The sequence below is a fragment of the Cnephaeus nilssonii genome (assembly GCF_951640355.1).
Source record: "Cnephaeus nilssonii genome assembly, chromosome: 4".
NCBI classification, from domain to species: Eukaryota; Metazoa; Chordata; class Mammalia; order Chiroptera; family Vespertilionidae; genus Cnephaeus; species Cnephaeus nilssonii.
Genome location: NC_137075.1, coordinates 57,434,120 through 57,457,255, shown reverse-complemented (window position 1 = coordinate 57,457,255; position 23,136 = coordinate 57,434,120). Strand labels below are relative to the sequence as shown.

Sequence of the window (23,136 nt, the reverse complement as noted above, 5' to 3'; positions counted from 1 at the left end):
ATACAATCCTGACAAAACTCCTTAACCTCCCATTGTTTTCCTTAAAACAAGATTTTTCCAAATTCCACGTACTAGAATAATGTTTTAGCTCTACATTACATCAGAGTGGTCAACTCAATTCCTATTTAAATGAATGAATGAATAAATGATACAGTTGCCAAAAAAAAAATCATGTATAGATCTGCAGCCTAACTTAAAAAAAAAAAAAAAGAAAGCCAACCTAGTTTCTACAGTCAACAAAATTAGCTTTGGCCCCCAAACTGAAGATGATTTAAAGGCATTAAGTAAAAAGGTGGTAGTTCACCTTTTTATCACAAATTAAACAGGTGAACGGACTTGTTTCCATTAAAATTAGAGCATATTTTTCTGTTCTTAATGGATGTTTTCCCACATCTACTCTAATGCTAGATCATACAACCTCTCTTCCATGGCTCACCCTCTCTTCCATTTGGCAAAAATCAGGGTTGTTTTAGGAAAAGTCATTCTTGCAAGGCTTTGGCCATCTACTGATTTCCAGACTGTGGTAAAATGATTCCTATGGACCTTATACAACAGAGCTCCTCTATCCAATCAATCTCAGAATTGGACAAGCCATTCTTCCCACAATCTGACATTACTAGAGAACAAAAGTAACACACACCCTGTGAAAAGAAACTATCAAAGTATCACTTCTCTTTGCTTTTGAAAGCCAGGGCTGTGGTTCAGTAGAGGCAGCTGTATTCACATACAATCTCAATGCCTTTAACCACTTGGCCACTTCTTATTCATCCTTGGTGTTTAAATGTGGGGTCCTGGATGGACTAAGATCCTTTCAGAAGAAATAAGAAAACGAGTAGAATTTATTCATTCTAACAAATGAACACCTCAGGTCTCCAGTCAGTTAATCCACACAAGTTCAGTGCTTCCGTAAAGCTTCACCATGCAGCTGATGCTAGAAAAGATAAATGCCACTTAGGAAATTTAATCTAGGAAATTTAATTTAAGGAATTTAATCTTGCTTTCCACCAACCAATTGCACATCCCCAAACTTAAAAATAGTCAAACATTAAGTGTCTGTTGACCTCAAAATAGAGTACTTTGCAGAAAAACAAGTGTAAAACATTATCCTTGCTTTTGGGTAGCTATAATCTGGCTAACATACATGTAATTTTTTTAAAAGATGAAAGTATTCTAAAGAACTTTAGGGTTAAAAAGAACTTGGAGGTCACAGAGTAGAACTCCTACAAATGGAAATCCTTTGTTCAATGTTCATCAGAAGTAGGCTTCAGTCTTCTTTTATTTTATTTTTCATTATTTTAAATTGATTTCAGAGAGAAAGGAAGAGAGATAGAGAGATAGAAACATCAATAATGAGAGAGAATCATTGACTGGCTGCCTCTTGCATGCCCCCCCACTGGGGGCCAAGCCCGCAAGCCAGGCATGTGCCCTTGGCTGGAATTGAACCTGGGACCTTTTAGTCCGCCACTCTATCCAGTGAGCCAAACCAGTTAGGGCTTCAGTCTTCTTTTAAACTTATGAGTCTATCCAGCTATAATAACTGGTTGTACTCAAAATCTACTGGCCATAACTGCCATATTGAACTTAGCTTTGCCTTCAGGAGCCAAAAAAGAAGTTTTACTTTCCTTTACCCAAGAGTCCTTAAAATATATGGAAGCCACATTTTTACAAAATTATGACCTAAGAAGGGTAGAAAAGATTTTAAAATGACAGGGGATTCAAATGGCACAAGAATTACAAGAGGTATTCCAGTGTGGGAGAAAATAATAACTAGAAGTAGAAGGTCTAATAAAAGCACCAGTGTGACTAAATCATACAATTCACACTGGGAAATAGGGAGTGGAGAAAGGGGTAACCTATATTCCTATCAGATTATTAAAGAACTTAAATACCAAGGTGAGACTTTTGATTGTTTTGATAGCCAATAGGGAATAAATGTAGAGACAAATCACACGAGGAAGATGTTTAAAAACATTAGGATTTTGTTATGGACTAAATGTTTGTGTCCCCCCAAAACTTATCTATTGAAGCCAGTATTGGTGGCGGGGCCTTTGGGAGGTAATTAGGATTAAATGAGGTAATCAGAATGGGACCCCTGTGAAGGAATTAGTGCCCTTACAAGAAGAGACACCAAAGAGTTCTCTCTCCCTCAACGTGCTCTAGTTCACACTGAGGAAAGACTATGAGAATGCAGCAAGAAGGCAGCTGCCATCTGCAAGGCAAGAAGAGTGAGCACCAGAACCCACCCATGCTGACACCCTGATCTCTGACTTCCAGCCTCCAGAACTGTTAGAAAACAAATTGCTCTTGTTTAACCCACCCAGTCTGAGGTATTTTCTTATGGCAGTCTGAGCAGACTAAGACAGATTGGAAAAGAGAGCAACTGGCAGCAAGGAGCCCAAGTAAGGAGACTACTGAAATGCCCAGAGATGGCAAAGGAATGCAGAAGTCATCAATTACCTATGAAAGAAAAATAAGCTATTTCACCTGGCCCCAGAAGTGACCATCAAATCATTCATGAACTCCTGCTATTCATTTCCCAGGGTCCTTAGTTTTGCTGTTTTACCTACCACCTACTCTCACATCATTGTAATTTAATATAAATCTTTCAAGAAAGCTTTAGGAACTATTACAATGTCTCTGGAAACCCAGAGACAGAGGCCCCAGAGTGACTGTCAAATCATCCTATAACCCTTCTCACCCAAACCCAGTCATTGTCTTATCCTGAAGAACAATAAACAAACAGCTCCTATGGAGCCCACAAATGCACAGGCCTCCATCAAAGCCACACCAATGTGGTCTTGATGGCCCTACTGGCTCTAGGTTCCATGAAATTTGGATTTGCTGATTTCCTTCTTTAAAATAAAAAGAAAACTTCTAAACAATACAACCCTATAAACAAACAGAGAAAACCCCAATATTTTCCAATAAAAGGTGAGCCAGGTGTTTTATTTAACCAGACAAGGATACTAAATGAAAAGGGTAGTTTGGGGGCCTGAAACAGTGGCTTCAACGGACAGTCCCAAGCCTTGATACCTTGTCATTTATGGATGAGACTAAATCAGTCTTCCCTGCCTATACAGCACATCTGAGTTCCACTTACATTTCCCTACTTCATCCTTGTACCATCTCATCCTCACTCAGGAGTGAGTATACCAAAGCCACTCCATCCTGTACTTTTAAATCCTTAAAAAGTTGACTCTGATTGACATTAAAATTTTGTCCAGATTACTACTCATTAAACAAAGCAAAAGCAGGCTATTCCTAAGAACTATTCTGCTGTTGCACCTATTTAAGCCTGAAGTTAACCTTGCACAGCCACAGATCCTCAACAAGCATTTTAAACAGCTAAGCTGAGAATAAAGGGTTCGAGGGTACTAATTTTGGTGCTCTCCGGTTTGGGATATAATTAACAGAGTTTTAACAAAGAATATGGGTGAGAATTTCTTTTACTTTATTGATATAACTTTCCCTATCCAAAAGAGGAAGAACTCACCTGAAGAATTGTAAAATTTTGAGGGTTAGCTACCATAAAGGAGTCATCATCCCTCTCAATCACCTGATCTAATCTTCAGTAACTATGTAACTGGAATGTTTTGCATGCAGAGTCACTTTCTCCATATATAATTGTAAGCTTTACATCCCTTCAACAGTTGCTATGCCACCTAACATAATAAGTCAACTAATATTCATGCAGAACCATAAACCTCCACATTTTAGAAAAAAATTTCCTTAAAATTGCTTACCTTGATCATTATCACAACCCCCTAAGGCAGTATTTTTATTCTCCTCATTTTAGACATAAGATAAACAAGGATCAGAGAAGTTAATGTAGTGCCCTAGAATCATAAATCTAGTAAATGATAACACCAACACTGAACCAAAACTTTGTGACTCCAAACCCCTCCTCTTTCCACTATACCAGAATGTGTCTATCTATTCTCCACCACCTTAAACAAACTACTCTACATAGACAAATAAAACTGTGTGTTAGTAAGAGCTCTAGTACCTACAGATACACTTCAATGTAATGAATACCCGGTCTAGTTTTAAATAAATGAAAATATAAAATGAACTAATCGGCACCCTCTCAAATTATAAAAGTTAGCATAAGTCTTTTCATTTTAATTCATTGAAAGTTCTGTTTCCAAAATTATATTTTAACAACTTTCATTAAAGTATCTTCTGTATGTTTAATAACATTTTTAAACTACCTTTGGAATAACTATTTTCCATCTGCTTTTACTTGCCTTTATAAACACTAAGTCTTTGAAAAGTGGAAGTGAAAATAAAGAATTTTCCACACTATGAAGTAACCATTCTTTTCTATGGCCTCAACTAAATAATAGATGTGAATATTCCAAAATCTTACACATATATCAAATTTCATCTTCTCCCCAAGGCACAGAGTCTGATGACAGCTGAACAGTTAAAAGAAGAACCACGCATAAAAAGAATTACACTCTCCTAAAAACATTTCAGACTGCAGTTGTTTATATTCAATATCTTGCAATACTACAAACAATTTTATTTTATGGAGGCTTTTGATAATTCTGTTTTCTTTTTAATAAAAATAAATCTTGAAGGTCTTTCTTTTGGAGAATATCAGCATTACACTATTTAAGCCTCCTGTTACAAAAACAAATTTTAAAGATTTCTAGAGATATTAAATTCCTGCTCAAGGCAAACCATGCCCTGGTGTAGATTGGTATCAGTGCAGGTGCAACTACAACTGATCAGTTTGCTGCTTCTGAGGGGCAATAAGAAACCACAGGGAAATGTATATCACTGTTGATTTCTCTATTTCCTCTGTAAAATGAACAGTTACCAACTTCCTACAAGAATTATGAAGTAAATAACACATGAGTAAATATTTATGAAGTACTTTTATCATTATTGATTTTTTAAAACAATAAGACTCCTCCCCTGCCCCCAATGATTTACTGGGCAAAGTCCTACTGCTGTACAATTAGTTCAGCAAACCTCCAGAGTCTGCTCATTGTGGCACTACTCTTTTAAACTTGACAAGAGGTTATTATATAACTATAAAGGCAAGAGAGATCTTGGCTGTATGGCCTGTTTTGTGTTCCTACAACAGAGCATCTCAAACTCCTTCAAACTTTAAGTGGATTTAACTATTCATGGTTCTTAAGACAGTAACACTGGGAACAGTACAGAGAACAGGTTTGCAAGACAACCAGAAGTCAGAATGGCCAACTGGCCTGCCTCTTACACAGGTAAACAACAAACTAATTTATTTCACCTCACTTCATTGCTACTTTCATAGTTTATATTAAACCGGGACTAAGAAGCCAATGACAGACTCCTGAGGGACTTTTCATATGCTCATTAGAATCACAATTTGTTTTTAATAAAGATCCTTTAACTGAGTATATTGCAGGAATAAACATTATGCTACTAATCTATGAAAACTTTTAACATATAAAAGGAGATAATAAAATTACCAAAGACTGGTTTTGTTGTCTATCCCCTAAGGAACCATATCTTAGCTCCTCCTTTTCTTTATGAAGATGGCTTTGGTAGAATTCTTTTCTCTGTTTGCTCTCAGACAGCAATTAAAATTGAGTCTAGTTAGTGTTGAGATTTCCTTTCAGAGGTGATCATATAATTATTTTCATTTGGTTTTATATATACATGTATAAATATATCTCCTGTTAGCATCCTGAAAATTGCCATGCAAACTGACTAGGGAAATACCAGTACACTCCTTGGCCCAAAAGATGAAAAAGCTTGTCCCTCCTCAAAATATAAATCTATTTCCTAAATCAAAGTATTGGACAAACTATTCAAAAAGCACAAATCTCAACCTAAGAAGCCTACATTCCAAGAAGAATTTCCTTTATAGTAACAAGTCCACCACAATTTTTTCTGTATTGAAAGTAATAAAAATCTCTAATACAGATTTTTAATCCAAAAAAGAACTACTTATGTTGAGTTGACACCTGGGAGGCACACATACAGAGGGAGATCTATAGTATCTTTTTGGAAATCCATGGAGCCAGGTGGGTATTAGAACCCAGTTTTTCAGATTTTAGAAAAGAAATATAGAGTACTATATATACCATATGTCACAAATCACCCCCAGCACCTGGTAACCATACAGTAACTAGGAAAATAGAGAATGTCAATGGCCTCCATTCAGATAAGATCACATTTTGCCATGAAAAACAGTTTATGGTCAATTTAAAGGAAAATTTTTTATTCAAACTTTTTTGGATTTCAAAATTGTAGATCAGGGATTGTGGCCCTTTGAAAGATAACCAGTGGTCTTGACATACAATTAATAAAGTATGTTCTATCTCCTAAAACAAAAACAACTAGCTGATGATTAGATAAGAGACAGGTAGAATATTTAGTATACAGTCTTGAAATGGGCCTAATTACTTGCCTACTTGGAGAGGCATAATCAACTCAAGCCAGCTATAAAGTTTCCTCTTTAACTTTATCCCAAATTGGGACCAACATTGAAAAACATTTTCCAGAACCTTAACATGTCAATGCCACGCTGAGAGGCAAGGGGCTTCTGACAGGTGACAAAATCAGCTAGATATAGAAGGACTTCCACATGGCAAAAAAACTAAGAGGAGAACTCAAAGATTTTCACCCATGGCCTATGAGTGCTCATACAAACTCAGATTCTCTAACTTGTGGCCAAATCATGCTTCTGCCATAAGTCAAAATGAACCTAGCATTTTTTCCTCTCTAGCGGCACAACAAACCTTTTCTTTATCCCCAACAACTGGAAAACAACAACATATGCCTCAAGGACTGAAAAGCTTATGACTGTAATTCTCTCCTAGGAGGGATCCCTGTGGTGCCCCGCCACTACTCAAGTCTTGCTGAGAACAGCAGCACATTTGCTCATCGATTAGAGTTGCAGGATCATATTAAATTTAACTGTGTTCTCTACTAGTACATTAACCACCAATGAAGTCGTAGAATAGTAATATGAGGTGATTCTGCTCATTTTAAAGCTTCACAATAGCTCACCAGCAAACCAAAAATAAATAAATAAATAAACCAACAACTGTTGAGAAAGGTTGCCTCCAGATCCTTAATGCAACTGGAATAATCTTTCAAATTCAAAGACTCCCTCAGCTCAAATGCAGGCACCTTCCTAACACCTAAAATAGACCTGACAAAATGACATCTTAGACAAACTTTCTCAATTTTTAATAACCAAAAATATGGTAAAATATGGTAGTGTAGTTGTTTTTAAAAAGTAATGTTTTTCTGTCCTACAACTTATCTCAAATTGTTTTATTGTTTTATATTCAAGGTTTCATCCTTGAGTCACTACCCAATGCAATAAAAATTAGTAACAATCCCTAGTCTGTTTTCATTTTTGTGTGATCTTCAAATGTGATCTTTAAGTCCCCAATCAGCTTACACTAACTTGGATGACTCACCATGGTCTTTATGAAAGTACATTTTAAACATGGAACAAACAAAAAACCAAAGTTCTCCCTAGAAAATATACATTTTCTTCTCAAGTCAAGGGTATGTTAAGAAATTACAGATGGCCTACCTGTAATCAGAAAACAGAGGTTCAAATGACAGTTACATTACTAACAAATCTCTCATTTAGTTTACAAAGTAGTAATTTCCTCCCTACCAAAGTCATTTTTCTTCTAATGTAATGATCTCTCTCCATAGACTTCTATAGAAAGAAATGATCCAGAAATAAAGACATCTAAAGAATATACTTCAATGGTGGGCTTCTCACTAAGGAAAATATAGTATAGGTCTGCATCCCACTCCTCTGGCCCTTAACACCAAAAGTACAACTCAAAACAGGAGGAGAGCGATGCCACAGCTAAACATAATGCACCTTACTAGAACTTCCATTTTACTCAGTGATTACCTAAAACATATTTATATTACACCAAATATGTTTGTGCTACAGAGCAGAGAGTAAAATGACATGAATTTTTAAGATTTCTTCTGCTCACTTGCAAGGTATTGCTTCAGGGTACCAAGGGAGTTTACGTTCCTTCTCCTCTACCATTAAGAAAAAAGTGGAGAAGTTCTGCCCTAGAGACTCTTAACATTTTCACCAACCTGTCTCCCAACTATTCTATCCTCTCAGGTCATGTAATTTTTATTTTATTTATTGAGCCTACACCTCATTCCAGAAAGAATTTCAAGTAGCTGGGGAGAGAATATGGAGAAACACTACATCCAAGTGGTGCTGCCTAAGCAGTGAAGAGGGTTTTCAAAAGGTGTACAAAAGGTGTACACATTTCTACTCATAATTCTGCACTATACAATAGCTAGTCTACAAAAAAAAAGTCATAAGAAGAAATCAACTACAAAAATAAAAGGTAAGGTTCTAACATAACTTATGACTTTTCAAAACTACCCTTCTGCCTGACTTCTTTTGTATATAACTTTATGGCACTAAAAAGCAACTTTGACATGTTGCCCTAGTGGCAGCATTTCTCAAACCTCCTCCCCCACCTCCAACCAGGAAACATCTCATTTTATCCAAAGTAATATGAGATAATGCCTGTAAATTGCTCAGCACAGTGCCTAGCATATAATAATAGTTCAATAAACACTGACTATAACACTAGTTATAATTATTACTATTAGTAATAATTAATATTATCATTAGTATTACTTAAGAGGGTGCCACCCAGCTAGCAAGTCACAAAGCAATGATTCCAATTCAGCTGTCTGGCTCCTAAGCCCAATTCTTCCCACTGCACTATACTGTCTCTTTTATGAAAAGTCAAGAATTCAAGTGCTCTCTCAATGACAGACTCCAATTAGATTCCACTCCATTTCAATCAATCCAGGACGAAGAATTACAGGAATTCTCTCCAGTCACACACAATCAATTTATATACAAATCTATACTCCATATACAAATGCCATCAGATACTCCATTCATTCTATCTAATAAAGAGGGAATATGCTAATTGACTGTCACACCCTAACAACAATGATGGCACCCACAGCCAATAAGGACGGAATATGCTAATTGACTGCCACACACTCAAAGATGGCGGCGCCCACAGCCAAAAGATGGTGGTGCCCAGTCCCCTCAGCCACACGTCTGCCTCCGGAGTCCCCCAGTCCCCTCAGCCTCCTAGAGCCGGCCCGAGGCACAGGCAAGCCTCGGATGGTGACTGTCCAGCTTCCCAGGGCTAGCCCGAGGTGCAGGCAAGCCTCGGATGCTGGCTGCCCAGCCACCCAGGGCCAGTCCAAGGCACAGGCAAGCCTCGGATGGCATCAGCCCAGCTGCCCAGGGCTGGCCCGAGGTGCATGCTCACTTCTGATAAATTCCATATCAAAGTACTGGTGCCCTCCTCCCCCAAATCTTATACATCAGAGATGGCGGCTGCCCAGCTGCCCGAGGCTCAGGTAACCAGGGCCGGCCAAGGCTTGCGCTGCCAGTAGTGGCAGCAGCAGAGGTGTGATGGGGGCATCGCCTTCCCCTGATCACTGGGTTGCCTCCCGCCCCTGAGGGCTCCTGGACTGTGAGATGGGGCAGGCCGGGCTGAGGGACTCCCCCTCCAGTGCATGAATTTTCATGCACTGGGCCTCTAGTCTATAAATAAAAGCCTAAGAGACTGTTACAGCACAACGACTGGAATGACCAGTCACTATGATGCATACTGACCACCAGGAGCAGACACTCAATGCAGGAGCTGCCCCCTGGTGGTCAGTGCGCTCCCACAGGGAGAGTGACTGCTCAGCCAGAAGCTGGGCTCACAGCTGGCAAGCGCAATAGCGGTGGAGGGAGCCTCTCCCGCCTCCGCGGCAGTGCTAAGGAGCAGCAAGCCTACTGGTAAGGAGCCCACCGCTAAGGAGCAGCAAGCCAAGCAGTAAGGAGTGAGCAGGTGGGCAGGGTGGTAAGGAGCAAGGGATCCCAGATTGCGAGGGATGTCTGCCTGCCAGCTTAGGCCCAATCCCCGGGAGATCAGGATCTAAGCCAGCAGGCAGACATCCCCAGAGGGATCCCGGACTGCGAGAGGGTGCAGGCCGAGCTTAGGGACCCCCCACTCAGTGCACAATTTCATGCACCAGGCCTCTAGTCCTATATAATAAAAGCCTAATATGCAAATTGTTCAACCGGGAGTTCGACCAGGAGTTGAACCACTCGCTATGATGTGTGCTGACTACCAGGGGACAGCATGGAACATAGCAGGCATTGGCGATGCAGCGCAGGCAGCAATAGAGGTGCTGCTGGCCCCGAAAGACCCTGACAAGAGCGGGACCACGGCGGGATGGTGAAGCAGGTGAGCAGGTGGTGCCAGGCCAAGGCAGATGCAAGTAGGAGCCCAGTGGCAGCAGCTGGGGGTGGGGCCACTGCCCAGTTCCCAGACACTGAGGGAGCCAAGTGGGGGGGGGGGGGGCGGGGAGGGGCGGCCCCAATCGATCACCCCGCAGGAGGGATGGTGGAGCAGGTGAGGGGGCGGCACCAGGCCACAGCGGGGTGCAAGGAGGCGCTGCAGGCTGCAAGGCTGGGGGCGCGAGCTGGACCTGCAAACCTGGGGGTGCGAGCTGGGACCCAATCCCCACAGGCCACCCTGAGGGATCCCACCCATGCATGAATTCATGCACTGGGCTTCTAGTATACTAATAAAAATTTGTGTTTTTACATTAAATAATCAACCAAAGTCACTAATTTTATATATCTAACTGTACCATTAACATCAATATTTGGCCTGATAATTTATCTCCCTCTGAGTTTATTTCCCTAGGGGGTATTCATTTACTCAGTTTTAATTATAACTTATAGGCACAAAAAAACAAGATCTATATCTCCAGCCAAAGGAAATCAAAGAGTGGTTAATAATCTATGTATGTACAAAAAGGTGTTCACTATCACAATTTTTATAAAAAAAGAAAATTAACAAAATCCCTAAATTTCTTGCAGTAAGAGAACTGACTTGATAATCTAGGCTATGTCCATTTCCACGTAATATCATACAATTTTAAACCAAGTTCATCAAGTATTTATAGACTTGAGAAAATACTCAAAATATTAAGTAAAATTTAAAATTCAGAATATAAAGTGAAACCATCATTAAGCTCTCAACTTTGTAAATGTAAGACTAAAAGGAAATAAAACAATTTTCTCTGGAAAGTGAAATAATAGGTGTTTTCTTCCCGTTTTTTCTGTTCTCCGATGTTTTTTCAACACTACCTATCTATTAATTTTATAAGCAGAAAAGAACTGTTGTTGTTGTTTTTTAACCAACATCCCTATTTAACTCATCTCCTTGCATACTTCTGTCATAAATCCCTAAATTAGCCAGAAAAGTCCCAGGTCATGTGAATTTTAAAATGCTCAAATCAATTCAATACCTTTACTCTCTTCCAGCACTACCATCCTCTCTAATCATGCCAGAACTGCAACCTTAGTTCATTTCTCTTACCTACATAAATCCAATCCTTCAAATCTATCAATCCTTTTCTCCTTCCTACTTCCTATACTAACACCTAGCTCATACCTACATTAGCACAATGGCTTCCTGAATAAATAAATGCTTTCCTTATTCTATTGTCTCACCACTAAATATTCACTCCACCACAGCTCACTATTTGCCAGGCTCTGTTCTTGAAGCTTCATCTGTATTCACTCAGTCAATATGCATTACAACTCTATGAGGATAGCTACTATTATTAAAGTTTACAGATTGAGAAACAGAAGCACAGAGTGGTTAAGTAATTTACCCACAATCACCCAGTTAGTAAGTGACAATTACTGGATTTGAACCCATGCAATAAGGCTCCAGATAGTAGTCTTAAATAATAAAAGGCTAATATGCAAATCAACCGAATGGTGGAACAACCGGTGACTATGATGCGCACTGACCACCAGGGGGGCAGACGCTCAACACAGGAGCCGGGCTCATGGCTGGCTGGCGAGCACAGCGGTGGAGGCAGCAGTGCTAAGGATGTCCGGGGAGCAGGCCTAAGATGTCAGTTGGACATCCCCTAAGGGCTCCAGCACTGCGAGAGGGTGCAGGCCGGGCTGAGGGAACCGCCCCCGCCACCACGAGTGCACAAATCTCATGCACCAGGCCTCCAGTATATAAATATTAGCTCCTGCAGGAATGCAAGAACAGGGATCAATAAAAACCAGCTTCTCTTTCCTTGAATGTTACAGACCCTTGAAGTAAGCCAAATTCCCATTTGGGGGTCTCTTTTCATGCTATTCCACATCTAGGAGGCCATTTCTTCTCTTCCCTTATTCATTTTCCATATCTTCAAAAGTTAACTCTAAATTCAACATCTATGAGTTTTCCTTAGACCAGTTACCTGACTCCTCAGCACATCCTTTTTCTTATGGACTCAATTTAAACTACATTAATGTGCAGTTTTTGACATTTTTTTATGTTACAAAAGTTTATCTACCTCACAATTTTACATTTTCTCTCCCTATCTGCATAATAAATGCCCCCACTTTTCTTTGGTCTACATCCTTCTCCATTTCCCACCTTCCCAAAAGCTACTGGAATAGCAGGCTACACAAAGTAGATACTAAATAAATATGCAATTAACTGATAAATATGGCTCCACTATTTAACAAAGCAGAAAGTCATTAATTAGTCTTTTGAACTGACATATTTAAATATTTATTTTCTCATTTTATACCCTAAATGCAAAAGCATTAGATTTGTAATTTCAACATTCCCGTCCAAAAAATTTTTCAAGTGGTATCCAAAGCAGTCCTATTAAGTTTTTTTTAAAGGTGTCCAACACACTGTCCAGAAATGGTCTTTTTCTTTTTCTTTTTTTTCAGAAGACACTTTCTAATACAGTTACTTTACTCTCTTATGGCAAGAGTTATCCAAGTCTGACAACATTAAGTAGGCAGTGATATTCCAGGCATGATTACCAATTGTTCAAGAAAAGAAAGACTAGCAGGTTTTAATAAGAGATTATTCTAAATAACCCCATTAAATCTAAAGTGTGAAAACAACTGCGTTTACATTTAAGGTTTAGTATCTTCATCTTTATCTTCCTGTTCCAAGAGAATTACTTAAAAACTCCAAGAAAACGATATACCAAAGGATAGTAGCCTAAAAGAAAGTTAAACTTGTATTTAAATAATTAATTATAGGCATACCACACTGTATATAATAAAAAAGTCTCTAAAAATTGTGATCCAATCAAATTATTTTTCAAATACATTATAAACCAATGACTACTGAAGGAATACTACAGTAACTATTCTAAAAAGCACACAATACTCATGGTTATAAACTTGTCTCTAATTTTTCTGTTTTTCAAGTATGTGTTTTCATAAACAGTTTTTCTCTGAAGACTTTTTGCTACTTAACTTTTACCTTAAATGAGCCACTTAATAGCAGACAATATTTATCCTAAAATACTGTATTTTCCCCTCACATGCCTGCTGACTCGGCAGTTACTTCATTCACACTACAACTTGAAGGAAACAAATGTTTAACATGGTTTGGTTACCCAAATAAAAGCACTAAATTTGAACACGTGTATATTATGACACATTATAGTTACTATAAAATTTCAACACTGTTAGGTACAAAACATGAACCATACCGTACTCATTACCTTAAAATACTTTACATATAAAGGTTAAACCTAGTTTCTACCTGATGTAACGTACCATTCCTACTTACATTACAGTTCAGTTGCATTGGTAAATTTTGGTTTATTTTGGTTTGCTTTTTGATTTTTTTTAAATATCTTCAAATTATGGTACAGGCAATTTGAAAAGCTTACTCCATGTTTAACACGGTGAGTAGGTATTTAATAATCTTACCATAGGTGTTTTTTTTAATTACTTTACAAGTAGATGCAGTTATAAAGGGAAACACTCGGAATCTTTGTGGTGATAGAACTGTTCTTGTATCTTGACTATATCACTATCAATAACCTAGGTGTAATATTGTACTAGTGTTGCAAGTTGTTATCACTGCAGAAAATTTGGTAAGTGTACATGGGATCTCTGTATTGTTCCTTTCAACTGCATATGAAACTACAAAAAATTAATTCAATAAAAAAAATTTGCTGAAGAGCAATTTAATGAGAATTTAGTTTTCTGGCACTACAGCAACATTCTCAAAAAGCCTAAGTGTACATATGAAAAATTTCTCCCTCCAGAAATTAATCAGTAACTGAGAATGAAAAACTATATACCTTTTAAAATTTAAGAGCTAGAAATAGTTTTTACAATTATTTCCAAAAATCTTGGGCAAGAACTATTATCAAAGTCGGATTTGAACAAGGAAAAGTAAAGCTTTACTTGCTAGTTAAAACAACTTTCTAGATAGAAATATCAGACAGAGAGACTCAATATGGCTCACATACCAAATATATATCCCAAGCCCTCGCAACATCTCTTATTACTTGGATTCAAAAACTAACAAATTTTTCATATAGCACATAAACATTAAACTACTAAAATTTAAACCCAGGATCAGAACTTAGTTCCACATAATCAAACCCTAAAGTTGAGGGGACAGTGGATTTAATAAACACCTTAACTATTTCAATTTTGTTAAATCCTTTCAACAAGCTTTCCTTTTATACAGTGCCCTAACATAGTGCCTCACCTTTAACGCCTATAGAAATGCCTCTCTCAAGGTCACTGTTGAGAGCACCTCCCAGGCTCTATCATACCATGCAGATAAATTCAGTCTTATCAGGCAAAGAAAATTAACACCTTAATGAAAAAATGACATTTTAACAGACTCCTCAAAACAAATAATAGTAAATAATACACATTCATTCATCTTTTCCATAGTGATTTTTGATGAAGTACCAGCTATCATAAGAGTTGTTTTGCTTTAGAAATAAAATTTAAAAAATAGCATTGTGTACTCTAGCATGTATGTTTTCCATTTCAAAAAATTCCAAAGGTGTTATATATTATTTCTCAAGAAAATCCCACTGTGAAATTAAATCATCCTAAAAAGGACAAATAATCAAGAAAGGAATTATACTGCACAATTATAGTCTCCATGAGGCAAAAGGCTAGGGTTTTACAAATGACTCCAAAGACAAGAAAACGCTAATCTTTAAGTCAGCGCTTCAGAAGGAAAGTCAGATCTTTAGATCCTTATAAGCTGCAAACAAACAAGCATTAGGACGTATTACATATCCTTTGATATCAAGACAGATAATTCAAATATCAGTAAAATATATAAATAATACTACTATACCAATTTCTTTTAGACATTGTCTTTAAGATAAGAAATGGCTACAGGAAAACCATATCTACCAGTATATGTACTACGATATAAAATAATCACATGGCATTTTCCCTTCCCCAAAACTAATTATTAAAGGTCACAGCTTTTAAAAATTCTTTTCTAGATTTAAAACAAACCACACAGATAAAAATTACTATGTCCACTAAATACAAGTGCTTAAATTCAAACTTTCAATGGATAAATAACAAGTCTAACAATTTTAAAACTAAAAAGTTCCTACTCCAAAAAAATCAAATACTACAACCACTTCTACAATGTAAAAAAAATTTTTTTTCATATAATGCAAGCAAGGACCTACAACTTCTCCAACGCCATGTTTGTAATACACAACAAATTCACCTACTTTTTAATTTCACAGACTATAAAAAATCACACCTTCTTAATTTTATGAAGTGTAAAAACTAATTGTCCTTATTCTAAAAACAGAAAATATTTCTAATAACAAGTTTCTAAAGTCCATGTTATTGATACCAATGAGTGTCAGTTAAATATAATTTCCACAATTTAAGCTGGAACTAACAGCCTGAAACAGCAATATATCACTATTCATTAATGAAATATACTAAGCATGTACTACATATTAGGCAAAGTAAACTTGAAAGTTCTTGAGAATGAATTATTAGTTGCAAAAATTGAGACATACTCAAAACAGTAGTGAAGAAAGGAAATATAGCCTTCTTCTACATTAACTAATAATGTTCTCCCCTCTCCCCAAAAAGTGACAATTTTCAAATGATTGCCAGTAAAAGGCAAAAGGTGGGAGAAGAGCTGGGGTTTGGCTGACATGTTATGGTACCCTTTTTATTAAGGATAGTGTTAGCCTTAGGATATTTACAATCCAAAGTGCTTTTATTGTACTTAATTTAAAATATTAAACGACGTATTATTTTCCTCATAAGCTACGATTTCATCATTAAAAATGAATTTTAGTAAATTAAGTTATTGTATGTCTTTTAAATAGAAATGTTTTTAAATGTAAAGTGTAATAAAGTAGTAAAATGATTACTAATTTAATCTTCCTTTCTAATGTTTTGCTCTCACAGTATCTTAAGAAATCGCTATCACTTTACCAGGGGAAATAAAAGTACCAGTCAAAGAGGAATTACGGAGTTTCAGCCCAGAGATTTGACAGCTGGTTTTTATAAGGTGACACTGTCATGGCTTTAGGTGTTTGTTTGTTTTTGTTCTTGTTTTCATCTATCTCTGAGCACTAATGAGTAAATTTAAATTAAACAGAAAATTATAGCTTTTGTACATTAGAACGGACCTAGCTTTTAGAATGTCTTTTTTTTTTTAATCATGAATTTAAATAAGTTAGAAAAACAAAAATATGGATACTTAAGAAATATGGGATAAATGTTAATGGAGCAGAGTAGTTATAAATATACAGAAGATAAATTTAAAGAGGACAGCACTAGTGTAGGAATAGGAATCTAATTTATCTTACTCTAAACATTATCATCATGTAATCTGAATGTATGACAGAATTCAGTCACCTAATAGGTGTCATTTGAAAATAAATCTAACTCCTTTTCATTTATTTGTAACTTTTATTCCATTAACATTTTAAATAACCATCCACAAAATTGTTCATTTGCTGCAAACTACTAAGGGAATGGCCATCTTTTAAAATAAGCATCTTACTAATTGTTGCTTGACTCAATTCTACTTTTCATGAGCATATATTAAATAATATTTTACCAATTCTTTAGAACCCTGGGTTACATAATGCTAATGGACTAAAAATTTAACAAAATTTAAAAAGACATATTTAAATAAACATTTTTTAAAAGATCACATATGGCCATAGTGCATTTTCTTCTGGTACTTTTCTAAATATAGAGGCATGATATAATCCCTTATACTCAAATAAGACAATTTTCAATTTAAAAATTCATAGAAAAAGAGAATAATACTTAATCCACACTGAAATTCTTAGTGAAATGTCAATAGATCCTTACAGCAACAGCCCACATTTGGGGCTTGGTTGTTTTTATTTATAATTTTATTTTTTTCCTGTTTTTACTTATAATTTTAACAAGACACTAAAGAATACAATGAAGATATTAAAATACTTTATATATTTTTCTACTAAACTGTATCACAACATCAAAATATGAGGTTCTGATTTTAGACATCATCTTACCTGATCCACTGAACTGACTGCTTCCCAGTGTTGTTGGTCTGGTTTTCCCACTATTAACAGGCGGGGAAAACATCTGCAAAATAACCCAAAAGTATCTATCAGTCCTGAAATTCTTTTAGACTCTTTGCAAACCAAGAGTCATCAGTTAGTTACTATATTTCAGAAGGACGTTAAAATAAAATTTGAAATGTACATTCAACCCAGAAAGGCAAATATACTATGATACTATTTGCTAACACTACTTAGTTATATTCTGTCCTGCAAAACCAGTTACTTAAATGAGAGATTCTAAGATTATTAAGTTTAAATAGTAAACTTTTGTCCATGATTGTAACTAATTAAATCTCATTACATTTACATTACAATTTAATACACACAGTCAGAATCATATCAAATGAAACTACCACATACACTAAGGATCCACTATATTAAGTTTTATAAAGTAGGGATTGGTCCTGACTCCTAACAGCAGTTAATAAAGGAATTCAACCACTGAAAGTGAGGGCAGTGGGCCCTTAGGTTTCAACAGATACTTTGGAGACACTCAATTATTACCCATGGGAAAAAAATGTTAAATATATACACATACACACATATGTGTATTACAAAGATACTCAGCTCAAAAGGCTGGCCCTCTTGTAAGTGACATCTTTCACATACCACACCTTAGGGAGAGAAATGGTTACGAGTGCTGAAGAAAAAAAAACCATTTTCTTCTTTCCTAGGAAACTCAAAATCCCTAATAATCATCAGGGTCAGAGGGTGACTCAACCAAAGCTCATGATTACATTGTTTTCCTTGCAACTGGTTAAAACAAATGACCCCTTTGGCAATAAAGTTTTAAATCTGCAAGTCTAGACATTACATCAAAGTTCAGGTGTCCAACTTGGGGGAGCTGGACTCCAGCCCTGAGAACTCTGCTCAGAGCAAAGGGAGTTCACGCTGCCTCGTCTCCACGGCGCTTCCCCCCCCACACCTCCTTCCTTTCTTTTTCTTTCTTTTTTAGTCAACCTCAGCCGAACCCCGAGATGCCGCGGGAAGCTCTCCTACCGCACTGAAGTCCAGCAGGTCGCTCAGCTCCTTGTCGGTCCCTATAGCGGCCATGCGCTGCTGCTGAGGATTCATCTTGGGCCACTTCTAGCAGGTCCTGGGGTGGAGGGAGAACCGGGCTCAGCGAGCGACCACCGAGGGGATGGAGCGCGGCGGACTCGCAGCACCCGCCTCGGTCCCCGCGCCGCGCGGGCAGGGGGCGGGAGAGCCGGGAGCCCGCGCCCGGCCCGGGACTCCACGCGTTCCTCGGCGCGGCCCGGGAGCAACGCAGCGGCCCCCGCAACTCACCGCCTCTCCCGCAAGTTTCCGGGCCGGTCCCTTTTTTCCCCTCCGCGGCGCCCCCCGCCCCGCGCCGCCGCCGCCGCCGCCGGGAGCTGTGCGCACGGGGCCGGCCCGGGCGGGGGTCCCCAGGGGCGGGTGAGGGGCGCCCGGGCGCCCGGCGGCCGAGCGGCGGCGGGGGAGATGCGGAGTGACTCTCGGGCTCGGCAACAATAGACCTGACAAGTTGCAGGGAGCGCGCCGCTCGCAGGCCCGCGTCCACGGCCGCCGCCGCCCGGACCTCCCCGGCGGGCCCCGGGGGTCGCCAGGCACCCCGCGAGCGTCCAAGGGGCGTTGGTGAAAAGAAAACAGCAACACCGACAACTCGTCTCGCTCTCGCCCGGCGCCCTCCTCCCCCGGCTCGGCCTCCTCCCACTTTTGCTCGCCCTGCCCGCGGCCGGCCGGCCCCGGACCCGCCGAACAATGAGCCGGGCTCGGCGGCCGGAGCAGCCCGCTCTCCCAGGCGCCCCGAGCCCGAGCCCCGGACCGAACGGGGCGCCCAGGCCGAGCGCGCCGCCCGCGGGCCTCGCCGCCCGCGACTCTCGCCGCCGCCCCCACTCCGCTCCCCAACTTGGAGGGGACCCCGGCTTCGCTCGGTACAAAAGGGGGCACAGAGTTGGGGCGCCGGCCGGGGACGCCTCCGCTCCGCCAGGGACGCGGCGGCGCCCCGCCGCCCCCGCCACGGCGGCCCCCTCCCGCTCGCCTGCCCTCAATTACCTGCCGCCCCGTCTCCGCATCCAACCACCCCGATTAAAGTTCACTTTGGCCGGGGGAGCGGGCTCCGGCTGCCCCTGGCACCGCCCGGCGGCTCGGGTCACTTTGCCCCGCGCGAGCTCTCGAATCCGGGCGGGGGAGGCGGCTCTCGGGCCTGGCCGCCCCTTCCTCCCGGGGCGGGCTGGCGGTCCCCCCGAATAGAACTTGTGGGTCTCCTCAGGCGGACATTTTTTTCGCTGAAGCGGCCTCAGCACTGCGCTCGGCTGGGCTCCGGATCCCTCCGCGCCGGGAAGAGCTCGGCTTAACCCCTTCGTCCCCGGCCCGCTCCCGCCGCCCGCGCCGCCGCTCCGAGGAAGTGGGGCCGGCGTGGAGGGGGCGGGGAGGAGCCGGCGGGAACGGGGAGGGGCGGCCGCGGGCCGGTGGACAAAGCCCGCGGCGGGGCGAGGCGGGCCGGAGCCGGGCCGGCGGGGAGGGGCGGGAGCCGCGCGCAGGTACCCCGCGAAGCAGGGCCGTCCGCCCGCCCGCCCGCCCGCTCGCCCGCTGAGGACGCCGCCTCCGGGGCCCCCGGGAGCGGGACGGCGGGCTCCGCGGCGCCGGCTCCAGCTGGTCCCGCTCCTGCCGCGGGCCCCGAAGCGGAGCGGCGAGGACGCCCCTGCGGGCCCATCGGGATGCGCTGCCCGGGCCGCCAGCCCGAGGACGCAGAGCCTGAGGCTGCCGTTCCGGAGCGGGCGGCGGGGCCCGGAGCGCCAGCCCCGGGAGGCTGCGCCCGCCGGGCACGGAAGATGCGGGCGTGGGGAAGGGACCCCCGGCCGCCTCGGTCCGCACGAGGAGTAGGGGCGGTGGGTCGGACGTGCTGGCTGAGCGGCAGGCAGAAGGGGCCAAACTTCCCTCAAACCCCACAAACCCGCGCGGGCTGCAGGGTCCCAAATACTGCACTCCCTCAGGCCCCCACGTCTGCAGTCACCTCTTCCCACCCGGATCCCGTCCGGGGCCCCCACACGGCGCAGCGGGACGAGCTCTTGGAAGTGGACCGACCAGCTTCCTTTGGCCCGGGGAGAGTCCGTCGCACAGGCACTATCTGGGCGCAAGTTCTGAACTTGGCCTACAGAACCCCCAAACGGAATAGAAGACAAAATGACTAAGCCTCAATTCCTTTCGATTCGGAGATGGAAGTAAGGTTTTCTCTAATGGCAGCCAGTGTTTTCACTCTCTGGGGGGCAGCGAGGGCAGTAAAGACTAGGAAGGGCCAGGGAGGAGAAACACTGAAGAAAGGAGACATCCAAAGTAACAAATTGAAGGGAGCAGCCAATACCTTGAGGGTAACAACCAGGACAGGGAGCCTCTGGAGCCCAGACTTACACACAGGGAAGCAAGGAGGGAGATTCCCTGCAAATATGCAGTTACCAGTTACTTGATTACAACCGGAGCTGTCCAGCGGGAGAAGGCAATTGTAGCTTGGGGTAGGGCTTTCCATGACGTCAATGGCTACACCCTGGACCTTGTGCCAGATCCAGTAGTAGCCTCCCCTGTATCTACTCCTCCTTACCTAGGTAAACACCCGCCCCCCCCCCCCCCCCGCTTCTTAGGGTCACATCCCTGCCCTGGCTGGGTGCTGGAGTATATGGTTCCAGTATAAGCAAGTCAGCATAAATCCAACTAAAATAAACCAGCATGTTCACATTCCCTGCTACAGTTATTGGTCAGCAATGGGCATAATACAGTTTGGGCCACTGAGAACAATTTGCCGGGGACTTCTGGGAAAGTTTTTATTTGTTTGTATTATATTCCAAGACAGCTTCAGAGGCAACGTGCATGTACTCAAAAATCAAGGTTTCATAAAAACTCAAAAATTGAAGGCATGTTACTAGAATGTTCTATGGGGCGGGGGGGGGGGGGGGTCCCAGAGCCCTGGACTGTGGGCAGCCATCTCCCATCCACAAGGTCCAGCCAGGTTAAAATAAAGCAGACATGGGGAAAGCATAGGCAGAAAGAAATGTGATCTCTGATTATGTTTTTGAGCCTCTGCTCAAACAGCTTCTGAACCCAGGTCTCTCTTCATCGATTAAACCAACAGGATTGGAGTTTTCTGCTATTTGTAACCTAGTGTGTATACATGGCTATTCATCAGATGGGAAGTCTGACAAACTTTTAAGGCCCCATTCTGGTGGTAAGATTCAATGGCTCAGAGAAGTCTTGGGAAATGGGGAAAGTGTATAATCCCAACTGAAAGATTTATGCTCTTTTCAAGAGAAAAGGAAAGCCCGTTTCTTCTCATCCTTCTCATACAACTAATTCGCAGAAAGAAATAGCTGTCTGCCCACACCCTCAGTCATGGAGCTCCCTCACTCCTTTGAGGGACTGAATAGTGAACTTTTCGTAACTATTATGGGCCATATCGTTTTATACTTTATTTTCCTCAAGGAGTTTGTATACTCATTGAGGGCTGGGACTGCCTTCGGGACTGGGACTGTCATGCATCTGTCTGTACCATGCACTTAACATAGTGTCCAGGGCATTATAAAAACGTTATTTATTTATTTAGTTGCTAATCCTTACCCGAGGGTATTTTTCCATTGATTTTCAGGGAAATGGACGAAGAGAGGGAAAGACAGAGCGAAACATCGATGTGAGAGAAACACATTGATTGGTTGCCTCCTGCACAAGCCCTGACCAGAATCCAACCCAGGACCCTTTGGTCCACAGGACGATGCTCTATCCACTGAGCCAAACTGGCTAGGGCCATAATAAACACCATTTGACACTATAACATGATTCTTTTTTAATGCTGAAATGTTATCTTTGCATGTATAAACAGGGGGATATCATTCCTACCAATCCCATAATGTTCCTGATATATATGGAAGATTTTAAAAAGTATAAAACTGGAATTTTGTGTCACTTGTGACTTATTTCTGGGCCTTTGCTGACCTTGTTAGATAGAGCCAGAAGGCTTTATTGAAAAGCTCAGAGAGAAACAACCAGTAATACAATTCAGTGATGATTAATAGAACTGTTTCTATAGAGTACATTAATATCAACAAATCATCTTTGAAATCTATTTAATGAACATTTCTTACATTCAAGGCATAGTGCTAAATGCTGTGAGAGTCTCAAACCCACCCTGCCCTCAAGAAAGTTATAATCTGATAGATTTTAGTCCATTCACCTTAGCCTCCTATTGGGCAGACATGGGAGTTCTGCAGCATTGTTTCAGTCCTTACTTTCTAAGAGGTCCCCTCACCCCCAACTCTCCACTAGAAAATGCACATAGTTTTATCAGGGAGACCTGAGTTACCCAGAGAAACCTTTACAGGCAAAAGGAAAAACAGCCAAGGCAATGGGCTTTGCTTCCTTAGGAGATTTGACTTGACCTTGATCTCTTGTTTAGAAGACAAGTATTCTAGAAAGCTCAGAGAAAGAGTTGTTGGAAGCAGGAACAGAATAGAGCTCAAGTGAAGGGGCAGGTTGTTATCTAGTTGAAGTGACTGACCTCCTAGTATTTTCCACTTAGAATTGAAGTAGATGGCCAATGTGCTCCCTTGTAGCTCCCTGCTCCTTTGGAGAACAGCTAGGAGTCCATGCTTTTTATTCCACCACAGATATACCCTTGGGACTAAAGGAAACACTTTTATGTAACAGTTAGCTTAATAAGAAGTATTACCTTCAGTTCATAGT

The 23,136-nt window shown here is 41.3% G+C and overlaps 1 protein-coding gene across 6 annotated transcripts in view; it reads right to left on the bottom strand.

Annotated features, from left to right (window-relative positions):
- TCF12 (transcription factor 12) overlaps positions 1–19,766 on the bottom strand; it is a 374,687-nt gene extending 354,921 nt beyond the window's left edge. For 2 of the 6 annotated variants that reach the window (XM_079767782.1, XM_079767773.1), the window contains exon 1: positions 17,380–17,441. Coding sequence is in view for 4 of the 6 variants with exons in the window: in XM_079767779.1 (XP_079623905.1) it covers positions 17,380–17,452; positions 18,430–18,504 (148 nt within the window). In the remaining 2 variants the exon portion in view is untranslated. Of the gene's footprint in view, positions 1–17,379; positions 17,453–18,429; positions 18,527–18,717; positions 19,121–19,464 lie in introns of those variants that run through there. The other 4 variants (XM_079767779.1, XM_079767777.1, XM_079767781.1 and 1 more) reach the window with 4 other exon arrangements.
- Positions 19,767–23,136: the final 3,370 nt, after the last annotated feature.